This window comes from Mixophyes fleayi, chromosome 4, assembly GCF_038048845.1.
Source record: "Mixophyes fleayi isolate aMixFle1 chromosome 4, aMixFle1.hap1, whole genome shotgun sequence".
Lineage (NCBI taxonomy): Eukaryota > Metazoa > Chordata > Amphibia > Anura > Limnodynastidae > Mixophyes > Mixophyes fleayi.
This window is the reverse complement of record NC_134405.1, coordinates 190,838,123-190,857,903: the sequence shown is the minus strand read 5'-3', so window position 1 is coordinate 190,857,903 and position 19,781 is coordinate 190,838,123. Positions and strand designations below refer to the sequence as shown.

The window sequence follows — 19,781 nt, the reverse complement described above, 5'->3', positions numbered from 1 at the left end:
AGCACAGTTTGCGCTATGATCTTTTTTGGTTTGTTTCTTTATATGTAACACTGGAATTAAAAGAGAAAGTGATACACCTTTATTAACAAGAAAGTACACATCATTTTAAAGGACAATATGTGTATGCTTATTTATATTGCAACACTGGAAGAAAAAAGGAAGTGACAAACTTCTACTAAGAAGAAGGCACACATCACTTTAAAAGGACATTGTATTAACATATGCCTACTGCTGCACCACCCTGATCAAGCCCAATCTTGTCTGATCTTGGAAGCTAAGCAGGATTGGGCTGGGTTAGTACTTGGATGGGAGACTACCTGGGGATACCAAGTGCTGTCGGCTGAAGTATAATTAATGAAATTCTATTGGTTTTTTTTAAAATGTATTTTACAATGTTCTCAAACAATGGCTTCCACATGGGGTAGCAACGTTAATAGACAGAATTTATGGACTGTCCCCCCGTTCAAAATGCTGCACACAGCTTTCACAGGCCATCCTGGGAAATGTAGTAAATATGTCGACGCTAAACCTGTCCATAGTTAGACTGTTGAGACCAAAATGTTAACAGTCAGAAATGTTGACAGATCCAGTGTGTCTACGTTGTTAAAATGCCGACATTGTGACTGTCGCCAGGTAGTAAAGTAGACAATCACAATGTCGACACTCAAACAGCAATATAATTGCCAGCCTGCGGTCAATACAGCCGCTGGACCCACTGGCACAATAATACAGTAAGTAACACAGTAAAAATAAATAAAACGTTCATACATTAACAAATCACAACACAAAAACAAAGCAAAAAAAAAAAAAAAGTGTGCCCCTCACTCCTCCAAGCAGCTCAACCCTAGTGCTGCCAGCCTAGGCTTGTAGTAGCAAAATCAGGTGACATAAAAAGGGTGGGGTCCCACAGATTAGTGCCGGTACTAGTACAGACTTTACCCCCAGAAACAGGCAGAACTATAGCAGGGGAAGCGTGGGGTCCCTCTGCCATAATGACAGGTTGGTCAGCACAGGCCTGCCGAGGAGCCGGGGAATTCCCTGGTAGGCCCTGACGTCTGACAGCTCCGTCCCCTTCGTTGGAGGGGGGAGCAGGTATTTAAAAAAAAAAGAAAAAAAGAAAAAAGAAAAAAAAATTACTTACCTACCTGATTTGGGGGCTATTAATTGAATGTGGAGTTGAGTTTGGGGAGAATGAGGTCTATTTATTAAATGTGAATATGAATTATTTAATGGCAAGCGATGGTTGCAGGAAACAGATACATTTATTAAATGGCCTCATCTGTGTGGCGTTTCTATGTTCTCCCCATGTTTGTGGGGTAGGCTGTATTTTTAATTATGTACTGACGTTTTATTTATTATTTTTTACCGTGCTAATTTTCTGTATTGTGCCAGTGGGTTCGTTTGAATGTCAACATTCTGACTGGCGTCAGGTTCAGCGTCAACAGATCGTACCCAACCCCATCAAGGAAGGCTGGTTATACACGCATTTTGCACACTGCACATAATCGGTTTTATTATATTTTATAAGGTGCATTTTCCTATAACTTGTATTAATAAACTTTGTTTTTAGCAATAAGACTGTAAATATTTTATTTATTACAGAAATAAAGAGAGTATGAAAATGAATAACAGTAGGCCTGTACAAGCAACAATGACACACAAAATGACCAATTATTACAAAGAATGCATTAATACTGTTTAATAAGTCATGAGTGGTGAATGGCTCGATAAATGCAGAAAAATACAGACATCTCCTCTTATTCATGTTTAAAATGAGGCAGCATTTCAGAGGGATTATGAATGACAACATCACCTCATGTGTATGCTTTTTAACAAGACATCCACATGTGCAATCGCCCTAAAATGCCACATAAAGTTAGTCCCATTTTGAATTTTGGAATATAGCTTATGCATCTGCATCCAGTAAATGTTCCTATGCAATGTGTCACAATTTTATCTGTCTTAAGAAGAAAATGGATCGAGAAATAACGAACACTGAAGAGATTAATCTAAGCAGGTCAACCGGGGATTTTAGCACTAAAGATTCTCCAATAGTAGCAAACTGAGCCTGCAGTCTGAGCTGTTTAACCCATTTGTCTTTTTAAACAAACCCTTTCTCTTGAAAACAACACATATAGTTTTGCTATTCCCTTCAGGTATAAAAACAACAAAAAAAAAAAAATCAATGGCAAAATGTGACAGATATATTCCCAATGGTCTTTATTCTTTAGCAAAGAAAATAAACAGCTTAAATATTTTTAAAAAATTCTACATGGTAACTGTACGTCATAAAAATGCCTTTGATGTGCCCAAGTCCTGCCATTGGCCGCTGGAGGCAAACATCTTAGCCCAAAATCTATACCCTCCCCCATTAAAGAGGCAAACTATCACAAATGTAGGAGTGTTACATCACAAAAGATCATATGCGCTGTGGGTGTTCAGGTTTGTGGTTTGTAAATTAGCTTTAATAATATGTTCTATATTATAACCTCTAAGGTGTGAAACACAGTTTAGCAGAGATCTGCACAATGAATTACTGCAGCATTCAGATGAGTAATGGCAAATTCTTGCTGTCCAGCTTTAGCTGAACTATATTTTGCATGTAGCATCTTGGTACATGCAATTCACAAAAAGATGTACTAATTATGTTTGTTCATTGCTTCGGATGTTAAAATAGCGTTAAACCAGCCCAAAAATAAGGCTATAAATAGAAGACATCTATTCAGACTTTCAAAACTAATAAATAAGTATTTTAGCATGACTAAGCTCGGTTTTACAATTGCTTGAGTTGACTGGGTGCTACCATGGTGAGGATAGGTCTGAAAGTGGGTGGTACTGTGCTGGGTACTGAGAACAAAAAAATGCTAGGCTGTCATTTTCTACTTTCGTTTATTGCAGCACATATAGCTTCTATAAGGTGATTTATCAATTCAAGAGAGTGGACATTGATAATCAAAAAAATACCGCTGCATTCAATGAGTGACATTTCAATGATTTGTATAAAAAGTTCAATCATTTTCCTTTAACATATGAAAATACTTTTGGTCGGATATTATATACTTTAAGTACTGTGTTCTTAGAAGTGATCACTTCTCAGTTGTATAATAAAAAGTAAAAATATTAAAGGGATAATTCCATGTTTTGGGTGGAGCATTTTACAAAATAACCTACATCCTCTTTGCTTCCCCTCACCTTAACTGAGCTGTAGAGGAGATTCTGATTTGAGTTGCAAGTAGAGTGTTTTGTGGGCCCTGCTCCCGACGTAGCGTCACTACAGCCACTAACATTCAAAGTCTCAAGCAGCAAAGAAAACAATCTTAAGATTTAACACATTAATTCAGAGATATAGAAATTGTTTAAAGAATTAAGGGCAGAATACATGAATTATTAAAATTCGATAAAGCAAAACTCAGTTAAGACGCAATGACAGGTTTTATGCTAAAGACTCAACCAAGTAGGTTAGACTAGGATGGCTTGTCAGGATCATAAATATAATTATCGCACTGGGATTGATGGATTGGCAACCCAAAGCAACATGATGAAGGGGGTTAGGAAACTGGGGGACATAGGGATCTGCTTACAGTCTACTCCAAATATGGTCCTTCTTTCTATGGGAATAATTTCCTCAGGAACCCCTACAAACACAAAGAACAAGCATCCAAGAGTAAGGACTCACAATAAAGGTATGGGGGATAAAGTGGATGGAGGTTAGCTTGGAAAATATTCCATCCAAAAGGTGGAATGATCCTTTAAGTAGTAAATAAAAAAGTTCCTGTATCAAAAACAACTCAACTCAGAGATAAAAGGAGAATACACAAATTATTACAAATCATACAAAGATAAACTCAGTCAAGCAAGAGAAAGAGATACAGTCAAGGAAGACAAATATGACAATAGATCAGTATCAGCCAATACTTAGACATATTCCATGCAGAAAAGACCTCTAAATTTTGCATCATGGTTCCTTAAGCCTAATTAAATCACATGGATTTCTTAATGCATCCTATATTGAGCTTTTGCATGCCAGAGTTTTACACATACTCGTAAATCACTGATGTACTGCATATATTTAGATTATTACAGCACAACGCCATAAACATAGTTTACATTCTATTTACCAGGAACACAAAGAGGTAATGTAATTTGTATTACCGGAATTTACAAATAGTCATCAGCAAGTTTCAACAGCCCAATAACTACTCAAATTGATTCTTCTTTTCCCAAATATGTGACAAACTCTGTGATGATTAAAAAAAAACACTCACTGAATCGCTGCCAACATTTTAAAACAATTTTAAGGATTTGATGCTGCTGGACAGGAGCGTGTAAGCATGTAATGTGTGGTACTATTCTGGTGGACCTTAGTGCTCTAAACTCTTTATAATGAGAGGATTAATAATCGTGGTTATCATCTTTTTTGTTTGCATTAGTATAAATATCATAAAAATTAGCATAAAAAAAAGTAATGGAAATATGTATTAGGAACGACATTCAATAAATAGAGTAAGATGAACTGCACTGTATAGTTCAATTAAAATATTCATATAATATTTCCATAGTACTATGGAAATATTATATGAATATTTTAATTGAAATAATAAAAGGTATATTTTAAACAATTATTACACAGTGCCCGTGTAAAACATTTTTTTCTCTATTACATGTATTCTTCAATTTGAATTGTTTCAAATGTTAAGGTGCACCAATCCAGCTACAAGATATAACTATACATGTGATATATAAAGACATCAGTCTGGATATGTAAATACTTGGTGCAGTGGTACCCCCACTCTTCCTACTTGTACTGGCATTCATGACACATACCACCTACCTAAACATTGTTGCAGACCAAGTACACCCTTCATAGTAACAGTATTCCCTAATGGCAATGGCTTCTTTCAACAGAATTATGCACCCTGTCACACTGCAAAACTTGTTCAGAAATGGTTTGAGGAACATGACAAAGAGTTCAAGGTGTTAACTTGGCCTCCATATTCTCCAGATCTCATTACGATAGAGCATTTGTGGGATGTGCTGTAAAAACAAGTCAAAGCCATGGAGGCCCCACCTCACAACTTACAGGACTTAAATGATCTACTGCGAACAGCTTCATGCCAGATGCCACATGACACTTTCTGAGGTCTTGTGGAGTCGATGCCTTGACAGGTCAGAGCTGATTAGACAGCACGAGGCTGACCTACACCATATTAGGCAGGTGGTTTTAATGTTGTGGTTTGTGAGTGCATATGTCCATTAATTATATATATATATATATATATATATATATATATATATATATATATATATATATATATATCTATCTATCTATCTTGTAGCATGGGCACCCTTTAGGTGATGCGCATCAACAAACAACTTCTTGGTGAGTTGTACTTTGCTTTTATTATCAGGAAGGCAAAGTAACACATAATACAAAGTTCCATACACTTTATGTGATCCTGATGCTGAACTAACAGAGACTGACTCCCTAGACACCAGTCAACTTGTTCGGCATCAGTCAAACTTACATAATGAACAACTCAGGCTTAAGTACACTCTCCAAGCAGCCCTAGTTTGATGGGCATGTGACACTCCCACCTTGTCTTTATAAAGGAGTTCTCATTAGGTGCTTTGCTTGATGAGTCTCACTGCAAACACACCGACAGCTGCTGTAAACTGTGGAAAAAGAACTCTAAACTACCTCAAAATATCACACTGTATACTATTACAATTTCACACATAGGTCCTCCACCTCTATGTTTTTAAAATAGATGCACTGCTGTACAAAATATATAATGTTTGCAGCCTTGCCCTGCAGACTGTCAGCTGAATACATAACTCCTCTCTTAGAGGTCTGTGGCAAACCACTTCCTTTGTCACTATATATATATATTTTAGCAGGGTCACCCGGTGTTGCACGGATCCGAATTATAGTGTGTATTAATTTTTATTTATTGGCAAATTGTTTGGAAAAAAGACCAAAAATGCTATTTAGAAAAATCAGATTTGATGCTTTGTAGCATTTTCAATATATTGTGTTGTGGCGAGGTTTCCTTCCAGCAGTCAAACAATTGCTTACCACAAAAAAAAATTATGTTTTCAGTTACAGTATGGGTCACTCTGTCGGTAATAGGTTAGTTATTTAATAACAAAAAAGTACACACTAATAATTATATATATAATATATATATACACATATATACATATATATATATATATATATATATATATATATATATATATATATATATATATATATATATATATATATAAACATATACACACATGCACACACACTACTTGGGTACATTCTATTAGCTATGGAGGAAATAGGGAGTGTGAAAATAAGGAAATAAGGATTATTATCTGATAAATTTGTTTCTTTGAAAGACTCCATGGCAGCCAAGATATTCCCACCCAAGTTATCAGTTCTGTGTTATAGGATATCTGGGGAAGTTTCTCAAAGACACCAGTGGCAAGAGAGGTCTCACTATAAACCTTCTGTGGGTGTTTCATTTTCCTGTCTATATTTAGTTGACAACGAAGTTAACCCATCCTTTATGGCTGTCATGAGTAATTCAAGGAAATAAAAGTATCATTTAAGAAATATCTTAAACAACACTATTGTTAAACAGTGATGTCTTAGCCAGATGGCTCCTAACACTTATATAGCAAACATGGCCATGGAGCAGTATATTTAGTAAGCAGCAGAAGCAGTATTGTGGTTTATAAACATCTCATATTTATGCTGTGGTTTCTTCTCTAACATTATGCAGATTCCAAAACCACATTATCATGAGTCATGAAAAAAAGTCATTTTAATCTGTTATTCATAAAGGTATTCAAATTTTGTCTGTTTTAAGCAGTGCTCTCCTTTATACCTGACAAGCAGACCTTTGACTACCTACTTGCTAGCGCCAATACATTATGCTTGGATGTAGTTTTTTCTGAGGAAAGAAAGCTGATGATAGATCTAGCCAAGTCCTTAAACACTAGGGTAAATATTATTCCTATCACACACATATTAAACTGACAAACAATTCAAAAACAAGGGCTATTAATCCTGACATTCCTATACCAAATGTACACTCTCTCTCTCTCTCACTATTGCCTGTTACTGCTATCTTATGTTGTTGTGGCCATAAATTGAATGGGTTCTCGATAAATATATTCTGGAATTTCACTAGAAAAGGTGTTCTAGCAAAGTTTAATACCTAAAGTGGAGATTGGATCATAAAAAGTCCTTTTGACACTCCCTAACAGCCTACAAGAGTTGAGTCTTTCAGCACACAGTTTTCAGGGACTACAAGGATCTTTAGTATCTGCATGACATAGCAAATAACAGAATAGGTTTTACAATACTGTTTTGGGCGGGGGTTTGTTTGTTTGTTTGTTTTTTTTTTAATATCTGCATGATGTCCTATCTTGTGCCATAGGTCATATAAGCAGGTAGACTTTAGCTAGCAATAACCAATATTTTATCACCTGCTAAGCCATGGACTGGTCTATGGGGAAATCTCCCTTACTACAATTAAGCAGTAGTTGTCCATACACAAACCAAACCAATTTTGTTAAATTATACTGCTGGTACAAGTGTCCCCAAAAAGATCGGCATAAGATTCAGGCATGCTTGAATGTTGGGTCAGCAGACAACCACTATTTGCCTGTGTGTAAGCTCACATACTAACTGCACTAACATGTATTCATATGATCTGGTTGCCCGAACAGGGTGCTAACAGCTGGTTTTGTCCAAACTGGCTATCAACATATTTGACCATATTGGAAAGAAACCAGTTTCTTATTAATCAGGCTGGATACACCTGTATATGTGACTAGCTTTAGCCAACAGGCAATCTATGTACACAATCTAACAGTGATATTCATACATTGGATGCTTATATAAATTTGTACACTCTCTTTAAATTATGTTGCATGTTTATACTATTGTTACTGTTGTGTTAATGAACTCCCTACCGAGTAAACTACGGTTATAAAATATGGATGACAAATGTGGTCAAGACGTTTTTTGACACAATGCTTTATTACATTACTGATAAACATTACAGCGCAAAGGGATTATCACACATGTACTACAACATTGCATAAAAGAGAGCCTTGAACTACAGCCAAATAATGTTCTCTGATTACTTCCATAAAAACAGAGAACGGAATTATAATCTTGACTAGTTTACTACTACATAGCAGCAATGAATTTTATTATGTTCAATAAATCTCACCTAGCAAGAGTGTCAAGTGGTTATCTAAGCAATTAAGCACTGACTTCAAACGCCTTGTAGTTCAGACTTGGTGCAGTCCAGTGAAGCTCACTAGCTCCTTTATCCGGAAAGAATTAAGAAACATTTTTCAAAAGGGAGTTTGAGAATAAAAACAAAGTACATCTTGCACAGAACAACATGATATGTCTATAGTGTCATCCACTTACGCCTTTTAATTGGGCATTTGTGATTAAAATGAAGAAATCCTCTAAATCTAAGCAGGCAGCTGATCACAAGCAATGATTAAAACCTCACAGTAGAGTGCTTTCTCTCTCATAAGATGCGTTTATATGTTACAAAGCATCCTCCGCATGCACTGACAGCAGCAAAAAGCAAGTGAAAATACAAGAAAGATGCCAATTAAAACAGCAGTCAACTCAGATTCTGCTTTTTGTTTCCTCACATCAGTGGGTAGCACACAGTTCACTTTTAATATTTGTAATTTTCAATTAAAGAAGTTACTCTGTGTTTAGTGCACCTCTACTTCTCTGAAACAGCAGAATTCAGAGTCAAGATGTGATATGTGCACAGCCTGCAATTACTAACCACATAGCATGGCAAATTAGACATTACAGTAATAGCATTAAATGTTACACAGATAGCTAGTCAATCTCCTTTTATAATCTAATATTTTCTTCACTTGTAGTTTTTCACATTAAAGAGCTCTCCAAGAACACAAAATGCATATCAGGTTTATCATACATCTATAAATTAGGCATACGAATCAAACGGTCTGTGTCATTTTTTTTTTTATTTACTATATTTCCCCAATAACCTAATATTTTTTTTTTTACTAAAATAGTATGAGGTGCCACTTCTACCCACCCCAACCCAATATTTCTGTAAATACACTGATGTGTATGCAGAGGAAACCTCTGATCCTCCTCCCTGCCAGCAGTTTTAGAACAATTGACAATGTTGGGTTTGCCAGCTGCTGCTATTGTGAGAACAGCAGCAATTGTGGAAGTAGGAACAAGCAGGCAGACTCATCCACCACCACCACCACCAGTGTGGCAGTTCCTGGACACTGGAGAACACAGGGTTATTATGTGGTAGAGCAGCCGACCAGGGCGCAAGGCTCCACTGATGCTCGCTATTACACAGAGCCAGCCACAAGTATACATCAGCATGTGAGTCTAACCCTCCCCCCAGTGCCCACTGTCTACTCCTCAGAGTCTCTCTCTCACTTTAATGCCAGGTCTCGTAGGGGGAAATATGCTTATTAAATGTGAATATTATTAACTTAATCTTGGGAAAAAGGCCTGATTATTAAACATGGGTGGCTTCGATTTATTAAAAATGGGTGCTTTGATTTAGTATCAGGGCTGGCTAGATGATGGATGCCTAGAGCGTTTATTAGTTGCTTTGCTTTGAAGTGAACAGCAGCTGTTTTCCAAACAGGTCCCCAAAGGGATCCAGCCACACAGCAAGTGAGTTTAAGACACCAGCAGCAGCACCAGGAAGTCAAAGCTGCATGAACAAGTAGGAGAGAGCAGCACTGGATTGGATAACGATTTAGAGCTTTAAGAGGCTAGGCACACCTCCACCAATGAGGAGAGGGTGTCAGCGGTCTCTCTCTCTCCCAGAGCACTAAAATTTCTAGTTAGGGCTCTAGTCAAGCCAACTACTAGATATTTAAGATAGCAATCAACATACTAGAGTGGCCTCTTTTCAGCCCATCATTATCAGTTCACATAATATAAGTTGACAAAGGATATTGATTTTTCAAAACTTGTCCTCTACCCATCTTTTCTATTTTTCTCCTTTATTTCCCAATCCTATACTTCCTATCTACCCTACCTGTTCTTTATTCTTAAAATAAATGTATTTTTTATTATTTGTATTATTATGTTTAATTTTTCAATATGTGGGTCAGTACCTACATTACTGGATTACTGTCCTGCTGTTATAATATGTGTTTGTTTTACCTGATCATACAAAACAAAGAATCGCAATCAGTGGAAGATACAAATCAAAAGTGGTACAAGGGCCATTTCTGCAGGGAACTTGGTCAAAAGGTAAGAGAGGGATAGGCAACCCAAAAAAGAAAATGATTGACTCTGCTCACTATTCCGCCTAAGAGCATTCACTGTGACTACCTAGGGCTTTAAAAGAAAGCAGAAAAGTGCTATATAAATGAGAAAATACACACAAAAATATATTGGATTGGATTGAATAGATCACCCTGTTATAGATTACTATCTGGAAATTATCAAGAGAAAAGTAGGAAAAAAAAACACCATGAGGCATTTTGGCTTTTGGTAGCTGAGCAACTTTCCCTTTCATGTGAAGACTTTTCAAAGCTTTGATATTCTATGTTTTAAATGTATTATGCAAGAAGCTAGGCGTCTGTAGCAGAGTTGGTCTAAAACCAGTTACAAAATTAAATTTTAGAACACTTTTCTTAGGGTTCCAGATGTTTAAGATAGCTACCTATTTTGCATACAAATTAACCAATAACCCGATTAATTTGTGTAAATATGTGGGTTTATTCGAGTGCACAAGTAATATCCATGCTGGAAACTTGTCAGATATCTCTTGGATTACTGTATGTATAAAAGGAACAAAAACATATTTATGGCAGATAACTGGCACCTCCAGACTTCCAATGTTGTTGTTCTTTTATAACTAAACTTTATTTGGCAAATAAAATCGATATTGTAATATCCAATAAGCTAGAGATGCCTTAAGGAAGTATGACAGAGTTGTACAAGGCCTTCCTATTCAAGATAAAAAAAAAAATTGTATAACAAACAAAAAGGATTGCAAAAACTAAGCTTTGCATCCTACCATATCTACAATATCTTAGTAACACATGTTCCCAGCACCTGTTTTAGAGCATCATCTTGTCTTTAAAGCCATCTTGTTTCAGAAAATAGGATTCTCCTGAACCATGCTGAAACTATTAAAGTGAAGCAGGCAGATCTCACAATTTATGACTATTCCCCCCAAAACCCTATAGTAGTTTTTAAGACGCAACATTACATATTTGCTGATTTTCCAGATCCTCGCTTACCACAGCAGTGTCCAGCACCATAGTTATTATGCAAATGTCAAGTACTGATTATGCAGCCTACAGAAATTTTGCCAAATCTTGTGCAAACTCACTGTTTTTATATAAAATAGTATAGTGCTAATCCTGTTCTGCTCTGAAATCGAACTTAGTGGGGTAGGACAAAACACACATATATATAACAATGCATTAACATTAAATAAACAAGAAGTAACAGCTGCAGAAGATGAGTGGAGAGTGACCCGTCCACACATGTAATTGCGTTAGTGTGGACAGGGCTGCATGCAACAAATACAGCGTAAGAAGGGTAACATCAAGTATATTAATAACCACACACTACTTGTGAGTGTTTGGCAGCAGTTTGGTATAAAAACTATAAAAGTAGTGGCTTACCAGCTGAAGCTGGGACTGATCTTGCTTTAAGTTAACAGTGTTACATCAGGGGGTAAATGTATCAAGCCGAGATTTTTCTGGAGGGTTTGAAAAACCAATCAGATTCTAGCTATCATTTATTTAGTACATTATACAAAATTATAGCTAGTATCTGATTGCTTGCTATAGGCAACATCTCCACTTTTCAAACCCGCCGGAAAACACTCAGCTTGATACATTTACCCCCAGGATGGATTTTTAGTGAAACCTTGCACAACGGGTAACATGACTGGGTATATTATGACACATGGCTTGGGAGAAGGCAATGAACTTAGTGCCAAGGCTTTAGACAATTGGAAAATAAACTAAACTATAGGACAAGAAGTTAAAATTGCAGTGCATTTCATATCATTTATGCTTTCTGTGAGATCACTATTTCTACTCCGGAGTTTGAAACCAACCATAAAATCAATCAATGTGCACAGTCCCATTAAAACATTTTATATAGGGTAGTTCGCAAAGGACATATCTCCAAGGGATCCAAACGTTATATTAAAGAAAACATTGAATAGTTATTTCTTCTTCCACCAAAATAAAAACAAACATAGTGTAATATTAGTGCATAAAGACTTCAGAATAGCAGTGTACTCCCCAACAGATCAACATAATCATTTACATGAAGGCTAGCGAATGACGTAAATGTATGGGCTTACCTCATTGATATTAATGGTTTCTGATACGATTACCTGTTCTACATTTACCCAATTATTTGGAGGACCATTTCTTTTTCATTAAAGCATTTCACCATTGTAGTTTTTATTGTATTGCTTACATTCTAATGATTACTGGTGGCTATGGAAAGAATATTGTGTGCATACAATTCTCAGGAGACTCTGGCATGATTATACTTCTCTAGGTTGGTATGTCAGTACTAATGCTATAAACCTTTATAGGTGTTTCTTACGGTTGGTTGTAAGAGTGAAGCAATCTAAAGTTGAGATGCAAAGTGCAATTAGTTCATAGCATTTCTCTTTTATAGGATGCTGCAAACCAATCACTCGATTGCCTTTCTAGAGTGATAAACATGGAGATACACCAAAACACCAGATGTCAGGTGTGAGAAAGATGACGTGCTGTAGTTTTATTTACAAACAAATAGTTTAGATGTTAAATGGACAGACGTTGGATTAGTTCAGATAGGATCACTCCTCCATGTCTGACAAAGGGTAATCGTGACCTTGTAGAAGCCAACATTTTGGCTACTACAGGCTTAAATAGGATCTAAAATTAGTGTAAAATGGGTATGCCCCATGTGACAACAACCCTCCTCTGAATGACAATCAGTAACATCAGAGCTCAAGTTAAGCACATATATGTATAATTTTAACGGAAAGAAGAATTTGCGTATACCAAATACAAAGATGTTAAAATAAATCATCAAGTGGCAAAAAAATTGATTTGCTGGTTGTGTACAACTGAGGAGGAGCCCAAACAAAACACAGCATGAAGCGGCCGTCTTGGCTCCGGCAAGGGAAAGAAGGTTAGTGAAATTAATGTACTGTGGTGACATCTGTAATAAATTACAGCTGAAAATATTAAAGACCATGAAAGTGCTGTCTGTAACCCATGCCCCATGGTTTACCTTATTGGTCGATTTTCTTTAGCGTCATAAAGTGAGAAAATCACCTCTAGCTCCTCTCCCAGATTTGAGCACATTAAACTCTTCATTTGCACAAAGAGATGGTGACTGCTTGCTGGAACTGGGGTGTCTTTCTTTCGATGTCTGTGTTCCATCTGTGCAAAGTAACAACAGTGGGGGAAAAAAACATGCATGTCATGTACCACATATATATCTGTATTAACATGTTTTTAAGATAACGAAAGATGAAAATAAAGCAAAAGGTAATCCCCCCACCCATGTTGATTCACAATTTTATAAATGATGACCAAATTGAATGAATGGTGATTTGATCATCATCATTTATATAGCGCCACTAATCCGCTGCGCTGTACAGAGAATGCACTCACATCAGTCCCTGCCCCATTGTAGCTTACAGTCTAAATTCCCTAACATACACACAGACAGAAACACAGACTAAGGTCAATTTGATAGCAGCCAATTAACCTACTAGTTTGGTTTTTTTTGAATGTGGGAGGAAACCGGAGCACCCGGAGGAAACTCACGCAAACAGGGAGAACATACAAACTCCACACAGCTAAGGCCATGGTCGGGAATCGAACTCATGACCCCAGTGCTGTGAGGCAGAAGTGCTAACCACTAAGCCACTGTGCTTTGATTTGATTGTAATGTGTGTGGCCAGTTTCACAGGTATTAGTTTGTCAGAGAATCTGGCCCTGTATTTCACTTCAATATTTCAGATAAACATATTAAATGTATTGTCCCAAACAATGTTATTTAAAAAAAGAAAAGAAATCAAAGTCAGTGGACAGCACACACTAAGACACAAAGAAATGCACACATTATTGTGTTTGGAATGCTCTTTGTAAGAATTTCCTTGCACTCACATGAATGAATGTGTGTTTCATATTGAAGGCCAATGCATACCAAGTGATGAACTGTGTTTGTAAGGCACTTATTCCAAAACAAAAATAAAGTTGCAGTGAATGCTACATTCTAAAAATGCGATGCAGTGCAACGTGTTTGGAACACAAAAAAATTTTCCTTGTGTACTACCCAATACAGATCTATGTACTTTACAGACGAGCACTCTGAGACGCATTTCACGCGTATAAAGAAAGAGTAACAAACGCAAAAAACTAATGACCATTTCAACAAGCCCTAAATCCAATAAACATTAAGTGTTGATGAAATGCTCTGGTATTCTCTGCCCACTTTTCTGTCTTTTCTTATGTGTTAATTGTATTTAAACTTTAACAGAACCATAAATAAATTTACAAAATAATTATTTTCTTTCTTTTTTTTTTTTTGAACAGAGCAATTTTGTTTTTCTTTTTTTTTTTTATAAATATAAAATATGTAGTTACAATTATTTGTTAAACTCTCAAAAAAATAAAAGTAGTAGTATGCACATGTAAGATTTCCCAGTTTTTTGTTTTATTACATAAAACAAATTGAATAGATCAGGCTCAAATGTAGCTGTGTTTTTAGTCACCTTTAATCACTTTTTTGTTCTGCCACTTTGAGGAATATACTCAACTTAGTATCTCTAGAATCGTGGGGGGAAATGTATGGAGGGAGAAACTGGTTGTTAAGAAATCTTTTCTAGGTTGAAAACCCTTTAAGTCTATTTAATATTAATATACAAATCAGGATATGGTTTATTTCGTAGTAGGACTCAATAGCTGCAGGTATCTAAAAAAAATATGGCTGCAAATACAATTTTTATAGTGTTTACATTTTAACAAAATGGGATAAATATAAATACTCCTGTTGTATAATATAAGAATATGAAAAGCACAGGGCAAGTGTTGTGGCCAGAAATGTACAAAGCTTTACACCTTGTGCTTTTATAAAATCAGAGCGAACTTCTCATATCCTTTTTTTTATCAACAGCACGTACAATATTCCTTAAAATATAAGCATTTCAATTGGAAACAAAGAAAGCTGCTTGTATGATATACACATATACATTCACACACATTACTAGATCAGTCATCTATACTTACCAATTTATATAATTCAGTAACGCTAATTTCCTCTGGATCCACCATGGCAAACTCTTTCCTTGGAACCAAATCTAGTCCAAGCTGCCTATAAAATATGGGAGGAGGGGGATGAAAACAAAAGAATAATGACCCATATGATATTGGAAGTCCACCAATACACAACATTACAAAAGGCTAAATGGGGACACGCCAAGGATGTTTTATAAAAATAAGTAATTTTGCTTGTGTTCATAGACACGCGCATACATCTCAGTAGGTTTTGAAAAACAGGTTTATTTATTTTTAATAAAGCATATATCTTAGTAGATAGAACTACAAACATCCAAAGCGCTGAAACAGAAACCAATTGAATATGTACATTTGTTTTGTGCCATCATTTCTAGTAGCACTTTTGTGAGCCTACTGAAGTATTTATACAGAAGAGCAATTCAGACATTGAGCCAAGAAAGGCATAGGGAGATTAAGGCCCCGAAGTACACCCCTTCCCTTTGATGTTACATTACAGTTTGCTCCAGAAGATGTATAGAAATGAGAACATTGTCTAAAACATAATGCCTATGCCAGTAAAATCTAAAAGTATTAATAACCACATTTTTTATATACAATTTTAATGCTGATGCATACTAAAGATGGTTATATTCAGTAGCTATAGGGTATTATCCACCCATTGTTAACATTTAATTACTATCATCATTTAATAAGTAAAAATATAACAAAACTGTAAACAGACAGTTACATTTAAGTTTAGAGAAGATTTCACCTCCATATAACACATTTTATTTTTCCAAAGCAGGGATAAAAGTAGGTGATTGTTTAATGAAGGAAGTATACATAGAAATTAGCAACTAGTATACATTTCCAAAACTGTTCTTTCATACTCATTGCTATGATCAGGAAAAAAAAACAAGTGCAATTACACTAGTCATTCCCATTTGTTGGCCATTATGTAAGAAGTGATATTTCTTAGTACACATGTGGGGTCTTAAAAGATACTGTGCATGGACACAAATAAGTATATACAAACAACTTTCACTACTATTGACTTTGTAAATACTGATTTCTTAATCTTACATTTAAGGTACACATAATTCATGTTGTTCAAATATATTGAACAGCAGTAAAACGGAGTACATCGTTATAAATAAATATAACTACAACAGAAACTAGAAATAGCTGCAATTAGAGAAATAAGCACTATAATACTGCATGGAAACTGGCATTTCCTATCACAAGTAATATAAGAATTCTGTAGAATGGCATTCAGATCAGCAACCTTCACATTAATAATAAATGTTATATCCTAGGGGGAGCTGTATAAAACCAAGCAACAGCACAGCACGAGCCTTGGAAACTAAATCTATACTGTGGGAATATAGAAATCATAACTTTTATTTAACATCTGTACAATCCTTATTATCTTAAAGTAGTGATGGAGCCTAGTAACACAGTAGTTTGATTTTTTGTGACATAGCACATGAAATTGGTAGATAATATGCCAGCAGCATGCTTCCCATCTATCTCTTGAAAATAGATATTTAAATATGATAACATGGCAAGTCAATATTTAAATATTGCAATTTCAGCACAGAGGGCCATTAGCCAATTCCACTAAAATTGGAGAAGTTTGATAAAGTTTTTGCTTTTACGATAACAAAAAATAAAACCCTCAAAACCAATCACGAGAGTTGAACTATAAGGGGCATATTAAATTAGGTCCCAGGATCAAGGTAACACATCGGAACAGGGGGCAAAGGTAATCCGTGCAACACCGCAATAATGTTGATTTTCCTTCGCACCCCATAGTGTTGAGAATGAAAATCCTTGTTATTGTGGTACCGTATTATGTTCTGTAACGCGCACTCCACGCGTTACTATGATCACGGAACATAATTGAATATGCCCCTAAGAGGCCAAACTCTAATTCTGAAATTATTCGTAAGATAGTTTATATATAAAATGCAATAATGCAAATGTGACCAAAGTAAAAAGTAACTTATATGCAAAAGCAAGGCCATATACCAGAGACAGAGTGTACAATCTATAAATGTATTACTAGAAATAGGTTTAGACCCAGAAAGCAGTTCAGTGCTCTTATAACCCTGAAAACATGCATTGTACATAAATTGCAATTGTTGGAACCTAGTCACCAATACAAAAGCGGCATAATCTTATCATACTGCTATACAAAGACAGCTGTGGTAAGGATTAAACATGTACTTAATAATGCAATGTTCATAGATGTGAAATAGGTATTGATGTAACTGCTAGATTTACCTGTAAGAACAAATGATTTATATAGTCACCTATAGATGTCAGGTGCCTGATGATATAAACACTGTAAATTATTTAGGGGTGATTATCCAGTGCTATAAATTTAGCAAATTGACAATCGGGATGATAAAGGATACACTAAAAACATATGGTACTGTCTGCTGTAGAGACGAACTGCCTGGAAACAGACCCTCTTTGAAATGAGAAAATGTCGTTTTAGTAATAATTGTGGGAACCTGAGCACTACTGAAACAACTTATTGTGAGGTCCTCCAATCTTTCTGAGACCTTTATCAAAGCTCTCACTAAGCACTTAGAATGCCACACAAAATTGTGCCTAGCAAATGCCCAACCATTAATTGTAGTGTCAAAATGTCACTTGTAAACGTGATACAAACAGTATTACAGGAGGCATTTGTTGTTTCCTTGAATAAAAAAAATAATTTATATATATATATATATATATATATATATATATATATATATATATATATATATATATATTGTTGTGTATTACTAATTGTTCAGAGTAACAAAACAGCAAAACTGTTTTATTTAGAACATTGTGAGCTTAATGTGTAGTACGTTTACCTGCTTTTACATAGGAAAAAGGGCACTTCAAACATTTCACAACAAGTTTATCTTCCAAAATAACATTTACACTTTATCAATATGATGATTATTTGTTAGATCTAAAATGAAGAAAATTTCCTACTGTACATGTGATGGTGACGACGACATTTAAAATAATGCATAGAGTTTAGGTGCTGGGTTAAAATAGAGAAAATATGTGTGTGTCTGCACTTATTTTAGACAGAAGCAGCAGAAATAATTGGATTAATGGGGCATTCATTTACCAAATGGTATGTTTAATTTTCTGCTGCAAAGCAATATGGTTAATCTAATACACAGCTATTTTCAAAACACCAGTGAGTTTAGGGTTACTGAATACAAAAAAAGCAAATAGGCTTTTTAAAATTGTATACAACTGTAATATTATTTAAAAAAAAAAATCAATAGGGAGTAGTACTGTTATGTATTAAGAAATTTTCCAGTAGATTATTAAACATGGTGCAACAGGAATCAGCAGGAGTAAACTTCTCGTATGGTTGGAGTTTACATACCATACATAGCTTTTGAAGTGGAAAGGTTTTAGAACATGGACTATATAGCGCCTCGTGCAACAGTGACCAATAGTTCCATGTTATTTGAAAGCATGCATTTTATGTATATTGGTTTGGTGCACAAAGTAGTTCCATCCATCCCAAAAAATTGATCATATGACTTTCTTACTAAATGGAACCTGTCTCTTACACTCTTTGGGGCATATTCAATTAGCTTTCTGGCGTTACCGCGAAACCTGCGCATTATTGCCGGTAATACGGTACCGCAATAACACAGATTTTCGTACGCAACCCTATGGGGTACGAACGAAAATCCACGTTATTGCGGTACCGTGGATTAACTTTGCGGGCCGTTTCGGCGCGATCCCGCGTACCGGAAAGCTAATTGAATATGCCCCTTAATTTGCCTGCACATAGCTGGCAGTGTGTCACTACCATTCCACCCAACACCCCAATGCCTCTAGAAAGACAAAGCTGCTGTGTCAGCATTTACTGAATGTTAATGCCAGTAAGATAACTATCTGTTACCCACTCATTTCCCCAGTCCAGGCGGGCTGTGATGTGACGCTTGACATCCTTCATACGATCATGAGTTAGATGTCCCACTAGCACTTGTCTGCGCAGATCGAGGATCTCATTCATTATGTGACCCAGCCGATGAAAGAGATCACCTTCATTTTTCTACAACATAAAAAGAAAACAGGGTTTAGCAAGCGTCAGGTCTGTGTTCGCTCTCTCTCTATATACACACACACACACACATATTTATTTCACATTTACTGCTGTTCAGAGTGTAATCTATATGACTTATTACAGCACTTACAAGGTTCAATCAATCATAAGGCACATATGCTTTTAAAACACAAACGGTCTTTCGTATGAAACCTTTTGCCATCCAATTCAATATTATTGACATCAGTCTATTTTGTTTAACAGAGAGTTCAGCATCATGCAATATATCAGAGGAAATTGCTGGGACACAAAAGGAGAGAGCTTTTATTTTTATCTAGACCTTTACAAAATTGGATTCAGTGTTGGTTCAGGGCTGAGCATAGACAGTTTGAGGATCAAATCTTACACA

At 35.8% G+C, this 19,781-nt stretch overlaps 1 protein-coding gene and 1 pseudogene across 2 annotated transcripts in view; one reads left to right on the top strand and one right to left on the bottom strand.

Annotated features, from left to right (window-relative positions):
- Window positions 1-19,781, bottom strand: part of DOCK4 (dedicator of cytokinesis 4) — a 276,189-nt gene that overhangs the window by 150,852 nt on the left and 105,556 nt on the right. For both annotated transcript variants that reach the window (XM_075209020.1, XM_075209021.1), the window contains exons 6-8: window positions 19,233-19,381; window positions 15,307-15,391; window positions 13,301-13,452 (exon numbers count right to left, since the gene is read on the bottom strand). In XM_075209020.1, the coding sequence (XP_075065121.1) occupies window positions 13,301-13,452; window positions 15,307-15,391; window positions 19,233-19,381 (386 nt within the window). The remainder of the gene's footprint in view (window positions 1-13,300; window positions 13,453-15,306; window positions 15,392-19,232; window positions 19,382-19,781) is intronic.
- Window positions 224-342, top strand: LOC142155218 (5S ribosomal RNA; annotated as a pseudogene).